Consider the following 11,442-nt stretch of genomic DNA (forward strand, 5'->3'; position numbering starts at 1 on the left):
CCTTTTTAGTTACCCGGCCACCGACTTCTGATTAAAATTTTAGAGCTCATCTCACTAAAAAGTAGTGCGATGAGCTGAGTGTTGACACTTGAACCTTGAGTTATACGTCGAAACGCCATATTATGACATCCAAGAGACGGCATTCGAGCCATAGTGAGCACAAGTCAGCTGTAGAAAGCTCTATTCCCGAACATGCTGCGGAGGTAGCGGAGGAACTCAGCAAAAAGCAGCGTGTGCCTTCTAAAGAGCCTCTCACGCACCATGATGCAGGCGAATTCCACGACTTGGTTCGCCATAAAACTACCGCCGCGCAGGCTGAAGTTCTTGAGAGCGGGGCAAAAAACCCATTCACTGGCCAAGTTTTCAGCCCTCGCTACTTTGACATCCTGAAGGTTAGGAGAGATCTACCGGTGCATGCTCAGAGAGAAGAGTTCCTCAAAATATATCAGAAAAACCAGGTAATGGTCTTTGTTGGTGAAACTGGTTCCGGTAAGACAACGCAGATTCCACAGTTTGTGCTATTTGATGAAATGCCTCATTTGTTGAACACACAGGTGGCGTGTACCCAGCCCCGTCGTGTGGCTGCAATGTCCGTTGCACAAAGAGTTGCGGAGGAAATGGATGTGAAGCTAGGTGAAGAGGTTGGTTACTCCATTCGTTTCGAAAACAAGACATCCGACAAGACTATTCTCAAATACATGACTGATGGTATGTTGCTAAGGGAAGCTATGGAAGATCATGACATGAAACGGTACTCCTGCATCATCCTGGATGAAGCGCACGAAAGGACACTGGCCACTGACATTTTGATGGGTCTTCTTAAGCAAGTGGTGGTCCGTAGACCGGACCTGAAGATTATCATCATGTCTGCCACCCTGGATGCAGAGAAGTTTCAAAAGTACTTCCTAGATGCGCCACTGCTGGCCGTACCAGGTAGAACCTTCCCAGTTGAACTATATTATACACCCGAGTTTCAAAGAGATTATTTGGATTCAGCAATTCGCACCGTCCTACAAATCCACGCCACTGAGGAGCCCGGTGATATTTTGTTGTTTTTAACCGGTGAAGATGAGATTGAGGATGCGGTAAGGAAGATATCCCTTGAAGGCGATCAGCTGATTCGAGAGCAGAACTGTGGTCCTTTGAGTGTCTATCCCCTTTACGGTTCCTTGCCACCCCACCAACAGCAGCGCATTTTCGAGCCGGCTCCTGAGCCCTTCAATGGAAGACCAGGTAGAAAGGTAGTGGTCTCTACCAACATTGCTGAAACTTCTTTAACTATTGACGGTATTGTTTACGTGGTTGATCCTGGTTTCTCTAAGCAAAAGGTGTACAACCCAAGAATTAGAGTTGAGTCTCTGTTAGTTTCTCCAATTTCTAAAGCCTCTGCTCAACAGAGAGCAGGTCGTGCAGGTCGTACTAGACCTGGTAAGTGTTACAGACTGTACACCGAAGAAGCGTTTAAGAAGGAATTAATCGAGCAAAGCTATCCGGAAATTCTACGTTCTAACTTGTCCTCCACCGTTCTTGAGCTAAAGAAGCTTGGCGTCGATGACTTGGTACATTTCGACTTTATGGACCCTCCCGCGCCTGAAACGATGATGAGAGCACTGGAGGAATTGAACTACCTTGCTTGTCTTGATGACGACGGTAACTTGACCCCACTGGGAAGATTGGCCTCTCAGTTCCCGCTGGACCCAATGCTTGCTGTCATGCTGATTGGGTCCCCCGAATTCCACTGCGCACAGGAAATATTGAGTATTGTGGCTATGCTCTCGGTTCCCAGCGTATTCATCCGTCCCGTCAAGGACAAGAAGAGGGCTGATGACGCAAAGGCTATTTTCGCTCATCCAGATGGGGACCACATAACGCTCTTAAACGTTTACCACGCGTTCAAGTCTGATGAAGCGTACGAGTACGGCATCAACAAGTGGTGCCGCGACAACTTTTTAAACTACAGAGCATTATCTGCAGCCGATAACATTCGCTCACAGTTGGAGAGGCTGATGGTGCGTTACAACCTGGTACTGAATTCTACAGAATATGAAGATCCTCGCTATTTTGACAACATTCGCAAGGCCTTGGCAGCCGGTTTCTTCATGCAGGTTGCAAAGAAGAGATCAGGTGGTAAAGGCTACATCACGGTTAAAGACGATCAAGACGTGCTGATCCACCCTAGCACCGTTCTGGGACACGACGCGGAATGGGTTATATATAACGAATTTGTCCTGACTTCCAAGAACTACATCCGTACAGTCACATCAGTCAGGCCCGAATGGTTGATTGACTTAGCGCCTGCGTACTACGACTTAGACAATTTCAGGAAGGGTGACGTCAAACTCTCACTTGAACGCGTGAAACAAAAAGTTGACCGCATCAACGAGTTGAATGAAGAAAAGTCAAAGAAGAAGAAGAAGAGCAAGAAGGATAAGAGTTAGGTCAACTCGCAGAGTATAAGCTGTATATTATAAAGGTATTGTTTTTCCATCCAGTGTCTCAACTCTTCTGGTAATGCTCTCGGCGTGAAATCAGAGCTGAAAATATTCTTGCTTGCATAACGCGTCTATCTAACAGAGATAGTCGCAGTTCAGTAGCATAATCTGGTACCCACAAAGCGTCAGTAAAGCCCACGCTTGGCTGGATCTAACATAAGACTACATTTGAAATCACGTGAATATAATGTTACCCTACCCAAGATCAAATATTTTCGAAACTCATCTTTATAATTTTCGCAATGATTTTAATCCCTAGTCCACACTTATTTGTCAGTAGAAAAGGCTTCAAACTCAAGAGTCGCGAGAGGTCAACAAGAGCTCATAAACCATGTCAGACCCTAAGGAGGAGATCTTCAACAATCTGAAGGTTGTTATTGCAGAAAACCTGAAAACTCTCCCAAACTTCAACGAAGATGTCAACTACGTCGCGGAATACATTGTGCTTTTAATGTCAAACGGAGGAAACCTAGAATCCGTGGTTCAAGAGCTAACGTCCCTGTTTGATACTGTGCCTCCAGAAGCATTCCACAATGTGGTTCAGAACGCTTACAAGGTTCTAGGCTATTTGCAAGGAGGCGACTCCCTCGAAGTCGCTGTGTCAAAATTGACAGGCGGGAGCAACGCACCTGCGGGCCAAGAACAACATAATCAACAAGCGATGTTTTCTCAGGAGCAACAGCAACAGCAGCAATCACAACAACAGCCACAACATCAAGCTCATCAGCAACAACCGCAACAGCAAGCTGCGGTTCCCTCCATTTTCCAGACGGCCCCTCCTGCAACTGCTGCGCAACCGCAGTCAGCATTTGCGGGACTCGTGGAGTTCTCTCCAGCCCCCTCTGGTGACATCTCGAAAAGCGGGGGAGCGCAACGTGGTGGTGGCGTGGGTAAGGCCAGTACTCGTGGTGGTCGCAATGAGCGGCCAGGCCGTGGCGGCAAGAACGGTGTTGGCAAGAGAAACAATTATCAAAACAACAACGCACTGGCGATGGCCCTTGGAATGGATGACCCTAACACTAACGTTGTGCAAAAGAAACAGGGCCGTTGTAAGCTTTTTCCCCGTTGCCCTCTGGGAAGACAATGTCCACACGCACATCCTACGCAGGCATGCAGAGAATATCCAAACTGCCCTAACCCACCGGGGACATGCAACTACCTGCACCCTAACGAGGACGTGGAACTGATGAAGGAAATAGAAAAAACCAGAGAGGAATTCCGCGAAAAAAGAGCTGCCGTTGCCGCATCCAGAGCTAAGCCTATCAACACCGGCATCGTGCTATGCAAATTCGGCAACTTATGCTCAAATCCTCAATGTCCATTTGGGCATCCAACTCCCGCTAACGAAGATGCCAAGGTTATCACTTTTGCCTGGTGTCCCGAGAACCTGAAGTGCGAGAACCCAACGTGCGACAGGGCACATAGTTCGCACTCTAAAATTAAGGAAGTGGCTCCAATCGCGGCGCGCAAGCCTTCGCGCCCCCCAGTTGAGAAGTCCCTTGAGCAGTGTAAGTTTGGCCAGAACTGCACAAACAAGAGATGCAAGTTTAGGCATGCTAGGTCTCACATTATGTGTCGCGAAGGCGCCAACTGTACGAGAATAGACTGTCTATTTGGCCATCCTATCAATGAAGACTGCAAATTTGGAGTTGAATGTCGCAATATTTATTGTCTGTACAGGCACCCTGAGGGTAGGCAACTTCCTGACAAGTCGCAGCAGGCCCAAAGCAACAGCAATAACACATGGGTCAACCCTAACCTAGGCACCGGAAACAGCTCCTCAAATGAGAGGCCGTTTGCTGTCCCTGAAAACCAAGTCATCGAAGCTGCTCCTGCTCAGGAACAAGATGCGATGATGAATTGAGTGAGGGCCTAGAACGACTTTGAGTTCTGTTTTATTATATCTAGTTTACAATAAAAAAAAAGTCAAAAAGATTAAGATAGAAAACCCTTTCTCAAGAAATGAAAGGGTTGTTTGTAGGTCTTGGTATCATTTCTTGAGATGTAGAGCTCTTTGGAATCCCATTCGCGAAGTATTTGGCGCTGGGCTCAAAAGAATTTGAGTCAACTCCAAAATACCATCGCGCTCCAGCGCGGGACGCGTGCGATTGGAGTGCCAGGGAAGTTCAGTGCACCCTCGCTCCAAACAGCTGCGCTGAAATGGCGACTAACGCTAAGCGCCTGCAGAAGACAGTTCGGGAGGCACAAGTAGAACGCGTGAACATGTTTTTGGAAAGCGAAACCTTAGATATAAATTACAAAACTATGGTTATATAATTTAGTATCTCTTCTTCTCGGCGGAAGCCTCGTCGGAGTAGATGTCCAAAGGAGAGACTGGTAAAGGCTGAGCGGCCCACAGGTTTGGAGTCAAGAAACCGTAGGTGTTACCGATGGCAACGAAGGTGGCCTTCAAGGTGTTCTCCAAAGTTCTGGTGGAGCCGTTGGAAGAGGTGTAGACATCCTCAACACCGGCCAACTCCAACAACTTCTTGACGGCTGGGGAGGCGACGATACCCTTACCTCTTGGGGCTGGGATCAATCTGACGGTGACGGAACCACACTTACCAGAGGTCTTGGTGGCCAAAGAGTGGGGTTGACCCAAGTTGTTACCCCAGTAACCTCTTCTGATTGGGATGACAGAAAGCTTGGCAATGATGATACCGGCTCTGATGGCACCAGCGACTTCCTTGGCAGTCTTAATACCTAGACCGACGTGGCCGTTAGAGTCACCGACGACGACAACAGCCTTGAATCTGGTTCTTTGACCAGCTCTGGTCTGCTTCTGGACAGGCTTGATGTTCATGACCTCGTCCTTCAAAGTTGGCAACAAAGTGTCGACGATCTGGAACTCCTTGACTGGCAGGGAGTGCAAGAAGATCTCCTCGACGGAGGTGATCTTACCGGCCTTCACCAGTCTACCCAACTTGGTAACTGGAGTCCATCCCTTCTCCTCCTGGTCTCTTCTACCTCTTCTTTGTTGACGGCCCTTGTTACGGCCACCGAAACCGCCTCTTCTTTGGTCACCCTGAGCTGGAGCTGGAGCTGGAGCAGACATTGTTAATTAATTTGTCTCTTGTCGGAATGGATCACGGAAAGTTGATGTAGGTAACTTTCAATCGACAGTGAGTGGGGAGGGAAAGAAGCCTAAGCGCGAGACTGCAGGCTCGGGAAGCGATGAGTTAAAACTTTTACTGACGATGCTCGCCTGCCGTCGCGCTCGTTGTGCGCACATCATCCAGTACGAATATACTGAAAAGTTCCATGTCCTCAAAAACCTGCGTGGGTACAGCTCGAGGGCGATTGAGAATCCGTGAAAAAATACAAAAATTTCAGTTCACTATCCGTATGTATGGGTGTATGATAGGGGTACGGGTGGAAGCAGTCACAAGTGCCACGTGCATTGTCAACCTCAGATATGACGGTCCAAAGCTTTTGGATCGGCGGCAAGCCGGACCCGGATGTGGCACACTCCGAGCTAGACGCACGTGATCAGCACTCGCGACCTTCCCATGACACAAAAAGCAGGAGGCACTGGTGCGACTCTATGCCTGCCATTGAGGTCGAGCGCCATTTTGGAGAAAACTTTGCCGCTTGTGCCATGCTGGCAGTCCAATTGGGCCGGTGGACTTCCAGCGGCTGGCTCAACTTCCCACAAGCCTCATCGTTCACGTGATCGAAACTCAGTAGCTTAACTCGAAGTTCCCGCTCTCCCCGCCTTCCTTTGCTCTTCCTCTCCACGCGCGACGCCGTCTAGCGTACCAACCCGCAATCGCGATCAGTGTTCCGCATTTTTGCTGCCCCTGAAAACCAGGGGCGAAAAAGTATATAAAGGGCAGGCCGCGGCGGTTGGAACAAAAGTCGCGTGTATCGGCTGAAAGGCAACTTCAAGAAAAGACCGCACATCAGCCCGGATTTTTCGAGTTTCCCATCCATTGCACCCCCATGCCTAAGTATGTCTGAGCTTTCGTATAGCGGCTGCAGCGCGGCTGCGCTGCCGCTTGCACCCTTTCGACCGGCACTAACTCCGTGACAGTCACGTGAAACAAACTAAAGAAGCGGCCAGTGGCCAGAATGAGGTCGACTCGTCGAACATCCCAGATGCTGCTAAGAGGGCCGCGCAGGAGTTGCGCGAAGAGGCGCAGGACCTCAGAGAGGAGGCCAATAAGGAGTTCGAGGAGCTTGAAAGAAACGGCACGATCGACAAGTACAAAGACAACGCTGCGGGGATCCTCAAAAACGTCGCGAACCGCGCTTCCGCCGCCGCGTCCTACGTTGCGACCCGCGTTAAGACCGTGTCTCAGCGCGTCGCATACGAGCTGCGCAACCCTGTGGTCATTGTGAACGCAGCCCTTGGTGTCGGTCTCGTCTCCACGCTTCTGAAAGGCTACACGAAGAACCAGCGCTACCTCAAGGGCAAGTCCGACTCTGTCATTCTCTCCACCGTTGTTGGCGCTACTGCCGCTGTCGCCCTAGATGTGTACTTGTCCGGCAAGTACTACCAGAAGTTTGACCAGAAGTCCAACAAGAAGAGATTGTAAGCTGCGAGTCTCTCGCCGTCTCTTTCTACGCGACCGCCCATCGTACTCACCCCGCGCATGAATCATAACAGCCATCACCGCCTCCACCATCATCATCATCATTATCATATTCACTATGTTTTATATAACTTTAATGAAACCACGTATCTGTCACTTTGCACGCGGAAGCTTTCCCTAAGTTGAATCACGAGAAATGGCAACAGCGCTCCCCAACTTGCCATATCGAGTCGAGTTCTAACTCAGGCAAATGGTAGGAGAGCCCCACGAGGATTATCTCGATGCTCCAAAATCCAGGGCCAAGTCCCCGGTCCCGGCCCGGTTGAGCCCTTTCGCCAGCGGGGTTACGGAACCCACCACTTCGGTCGATTTCGCATCGTCCTTCCCAGCTCCGCCGCGTCCTTTCTTCGAGGAGCCGCGGCCATCCAGCTCCAGTGTGTACCTTGATTTGGCTTCAGAACGGCAATCCGTGCGCACCACGCACCAGGACTTGGAGCACGAGCTCTTACAGTCTATGCGCTCCCTAGATCTAATGCCCAAAAAGCACGCTGTTAGCAATGAAATACCGTCCATTTTCGAAGGTTGCGCCCCTGAGACCAAGCCTTTGCCTCTGCACCACGACAAGCAGTTCTTTATAATGTCATCTGCCGGGAAACCTATATACACCATGCACGGCCAGGACGAGCTTGTAATGGGCCTTATGGGTATTATCCACACGGTCATTAACTACTTCAAGCTTCACGACACCAAGGTGCATTCAATTGTCAACTCATCTGGCAGCTCTGTCAAGCAAAGGTTTGTATTTCTCGATAAATCGCCAATTATTCTAATGGCAATGTCTGCACGGGAAGAATCCACAAATGATCTGCTGCAACAGCTTGACTTCCTCTACTCTTACCTCATTTCAACGTTGAGCAGGAAACAACTAACACGCTTGTTTTCTAAGCGCGAGAATTTTGACCTGCGGCGCTTCCTTACCGATTCTGACTTTCAAAATCTCAACCATATATGTGACTCTATTTCGAGAGGATTCAACCCTGAATTTTTGCTAGGGGCGCTGCGGTGCCTCCCACTGCGAAAATCAACACGTCAGATCATTGACAACACAATGCTTGCACAGATCCAAGACCCGGGGACCAATGTCGGAAGAGGTACATTGCTTTATGGTCTCATTGTTGCTCCAGGCGGACAGTTGTGCTCGGTTTTAAGACCAAGAGGCCATACGTTGCACACCACGGACCTACATCTATTATTCTCTCTGGTTTTTAACCAATTTCAAGGGTTGCAAGACGATCAAGAACTTTGGCTACCCATCTGCTTCCCGAAATTCAACTCTAGTGGCTTTCTTCACTGTTATATACGGCTTCTTCCTCATCACGCGTCGAAGCCAAGGCCAGCAGATGCACGCAGCACTGTCTCTCATTCCCAAGAACCATTGGACTCTCTAAGCCAAATTCGGAACCGCACAGATCTCTCGTCCACACGTCTTAGACCTGCTTTAGTGTTGATAAGTGCTCAAAAAGAGAGTTTTTTTGCCTTGAAGAAGATTGGTCAAGGTATTATAGATGAGCTTGATAGACAGGGGATTACTAACCAGATATCAATGGCCTCGGATTCAGGATTCACCATGGCCGACATCCCTGCAAAATTCGTGCATCACTTCATTTACAAATCCAAAAGACACGTACAATACGTTATGCCACATCTCGGACCACTAGCCGACTTGAGTTTCCCTATTATTGATGACGACTCAAGAAGCACTTTTTCAGTGGAGGGAAACCAGGATAACCGCTCCGAGGAAAATGGTCCGGGGGCGGCATCTTCCAACGACAAAACACGTCAGAAACTTTACCTCCAAAAACTCATGAGCTATTACACCCATATAAGGAACAACGCGGTCAGTGATAACGGGAAGTCTTTCAATAATTCGACTTTGACGTTCATTAAATGGTCAAATGATCAGCCTTCGCTAGAAGGTCTCCCGTCGGGTGAACCGATAAATGTACTCTGCCTAGCATGGCTAACTCCCACTTTCGAGTTGCTGTTAATTTGCAACAATGGCGTAAGCGATCGGAATACGGCCCTGAAAAGCGCCAAGAACATAGTTGACTGGTGCAGAAAAAATGAGCATAGGTTATTTGTCAGTAATGGAGCCATTTTTTGAGTTATTTCATTCTTCAATAACGGCCTCAATGGCTGCTCGAGGAACAGTACTTCAATCTCTGATGTCTCAAACTTTGAAGCTGGTCTTCATAAGGCTAAATTTGTACAAAAGAGTGCGGAACGTCGAATACATGTGGTACTTTGCGGTTTTTACTTGAGATGCTCTTTCTGTGCTTCATAATCATAGAAGCCTGTCCATCACCAAACTTCCTCACTAGCTTTTTATAGAATAACCCGCATGCATTGCACAGGCTTCTTCTGCCGCAGGGACCTTTCCTCCATTCTGGGGTTTTGGTAGATGAACAGTGCGCGCATTGAAGCGCGTTTCTCATTACTCTTCCCTTTGGTTCCCCGATTGCCTTCGTGCTCAGCTGGGTATCAATATTGTGACGTCCTGTGTTATGTGACGCCACCGCCTCAGAGAATATGGCAGCGTTTCCTCCCTTGGCGTGACCAGAAGCGGTCCCAAGCCTACAAGACGCCTTCCGAGGTTCATCCTTACTGAGCTTTTGGCCCAGGTCCATTCTTGGAAGACTAATGCCACCAATCATGCCTTTGCCAGACGTTGCTATGGTATTTTCAGGGCGTCTATTCATCTTTAATTCAATGTGCTTGGATTTCCATAGCTTGATTGCTTGGAGAGACTCATGAACCTTTTTTGCCATGGATATGGTTATATCCAAGCTTTCCATATTAATAAACTCGGTCAAAAAGTACATCCCATCATCTCCAGATGTATCTTGGCTATGAACCGAAAGGGGCCACTCTTGTAAATTCTCGAAGACGCACCGTGAGCTTGTCAGAATTTCAGCCACTTTCAGCTGATACTCCCCATTTGAACTTATCACCTCGTCTTTTATTGAGTTCCCTGTGATATGGACCTCGTGCATTTTTGGAGATGCTTCTACCAAGTTTGCCAATCGAAGCAGGTCCCCGCTTGGCTTTTGTATTTTACCCACTCTGAGGAGCTGCCGCGGCGCGGTATCGCCAGTATAGAATTTCACTAGCTGAGGGTGTTCAAAGCGCGTGGGAGAGGAATGGAAGGGTAATTTCTCATGGCGTCGGCCACTATGGGACTGCTTGGGAGAGCCAAGCTGGCCAAGCTGGCCAAGCTTGAAACTGGGATATTCTTCATTGTTCGTCGAAAGAAAACCCATCTGCGCTTTTATCTCTCTATTCGTGAAATCATTAATAACTGTGGTCCTTTCGATTGTGTGCGCACAAATGTTATGCAGCAATTGACGAATTCCCGGCAAACTTGGGGTTGCTTTGGGAGATTTTTGAAGCACTTTGATTGTTGGTTGATCAGTGGCAGATCTTAATTCTTGGAACCTATCGCTTCGAAAAAGTGCGTCGGTGTGCATTAGAATAGCGATTTTGATTACCTTGGAGTTTGTGTTCTCTTGTATTATGAACCTTCGTCGAGAGCTCTTTGAGGAAACTCGGAAAAGATGGCGCTAGTGAGAACGAATGAATGTGAGCTTTTCCTTTTCGAAGAACTAGTTACATCTGGCGCTGCCTGGCTAATTTTATACCACGAAATACCTTTAAAGTTTCACCAGCCGTCACTGTAAGATCGATTTGTTTCGCTATCTCCTGCGTAGTAACTATCTTTAGATTCAAGTACTCTTTATGCTTCGTAAGGCCCTAGGAGCATCGCCTATTCCGCACAACATTGCATTATGTTTGTGACGACGCTCTGGACCTCTGGCGAAACTTTTCTGTAAGCGCTATTAGCGACGTACAAAATCTTAATCAATATATCTCGACAGGTAAACGCTGTCTTCCAGAATGATTGCTACTTGAAGGTGCGTCAAATTGGTCTGGAACAACGCACGGCTGATGACTTTAGGATCAGAATATAACCAGAAGTTCTGTATACCTTTGAGACAATACCTTACCCATAATCATATGCGACAAAACGTCATTTCAAGTTAATGAAATGTGCGAGAACGAACGCAGCTTACTACCGCTAAGCGGCTCCATAAAACTTAGGCAACTTTAACTTTACTTTCATCCAGCGACATGAACACTGCGTAAGAGGCATTTAAAGCATGTGATCCAATTATTGTGTCAGTATCAACTTGTCGCGAGGATACACACTGTGTGAAAAACCCCGCTATATCTAACGAGCAAAAAGCCAAATAAGACCAGCAGAAATATCTATTCTTGAATTATTCCCTTCACAAGGGCAGCCAGGTAATTGCACTACGTTCCATAACCGTTTGAGCAACAACGAAGCACCTATATTG

The 11,442-nt window shown here is 48.1% G+C and overlaps 6 protein-coding genes across 6 annotated transcripts; 4 read left to right on the forward strand and 2 right to left on the reverse strand.

Annotated features, from left to right (window-relative positions):
* Positions 1-122: 122 nt before the first annotated feature.
* PRP43 (DEAH-box ATP-dependent RNA helicase PRP43) lies at positions 123-2,438 on the forward strand (the record flags this gene model as incomplete). Its single annotated transcript, XM_002556103.1, has 1 exon — positions 123-2,438. The coding sequence occupies one exon, from the start codon at positions 123-125 to the stop codon at positions 2,436-2,438; it is 2,316 nt and encodes a 771-aa protein (XP_002556149.1).
* A 385-nt stretch (positions 2,439-2,823) lies between these two features.
* NAB2 (mRNA-binding protein NAB2) lies at positions 2,824-4,356 on the forward strand (the record flags this gene model as incomplete). The annotated part of the gene is made up of 1 exon (XM_002556104.1): positions 2,824-4,356. One exon carries the CDS (start codon positions 2,824-2,826, stop codon positions 4,354-4,356), a length of 1,533 nt encoding a protein of 510 aa, XP_002556150.1.
* A 414-nt stretch (positions 4,357-4,770) lies between these two features.
* Positions 4,771-5,547, reverse strand: RPS2 (40S ribosomal protein uS5; the record flags this gene model as incomplete). The annotated part of the gene is made up of 1 exon (XM_002556105.1): positions 4,771-5,547. The coding sequence occupies one exon, from the start codon at positions 5,545-5,547 to the stop codon at positions 4,771-4,773; it is 777 nt and encodes a 258-aa protein (XP_002556151.1).
* Positions 5,548-6,434: 887 nt separating this feature from the next.
* On the forward strand, positions 6,435-7,030 carry OM14 (Om14p; the record flags this gene model as incomplete). Its single annotated transcript, XM_002556106.1, has 2 exons — positions 6,435-6,442; positions 6,556-7,030. 2 exons carry the CDS (start codon positions 6,435-6,437, stop codon positions 7,028-7,030), a joined length of 483 nt encoding a protein of 160 aa, XP_002556152.1.
* A 247-nt stretch (positions 7,031-7,277) lies between these two features.
* Positions 7,278-9,191, forward strand: MON1 (guanine nucleotide exchange factor MON1; the record flags this gene model as incomplete). Its single annotated transcript, XM_002556107.1, has 1 exon — positions 7,278-9,191. The coding sequence occupies one exon, from the start codon at positions 7,278-7,280 to the stop codon at positions 9,189-9,191; it is 1,914 nt and encodes a 637-aa protein (XP_002556153.1).
* A 94-nt stretch (positions 9,192-9,285) lies between these two features.
* On the reverse strand, positions 9,286-10,554 carry KLTH0H06314g (GATA-type transcription factor; the record flags this gene model as incomplete). The annotated part of the gene is made up of 1 exon (XM_002556108.1): positions 9,286-10,554. One exon carries the CDS (start codon positions 10,552-10,554, stop codon positions 9,286-9,288), a length of 1,269 nt encoding a protein of 422 aa, XP_002556154.1.
* Between the last annotated feature and the right edge of the window lie 888 nt (positions 10,555-11,442).

This window comes from Lachancea thermotolerans (genome assembly GCF_000142805.1).
Source record: "Lachancea thermotolerans CBS 6340 chromosome H complete sequence".
Classification (NCBI taxonomy): Eukaryota; Fungi; Ascomycota; class Saccharomycetes; order Saccharomycetales; family Saccharomycetaceae; genus Lachancea; species Lachancea thermotolerans.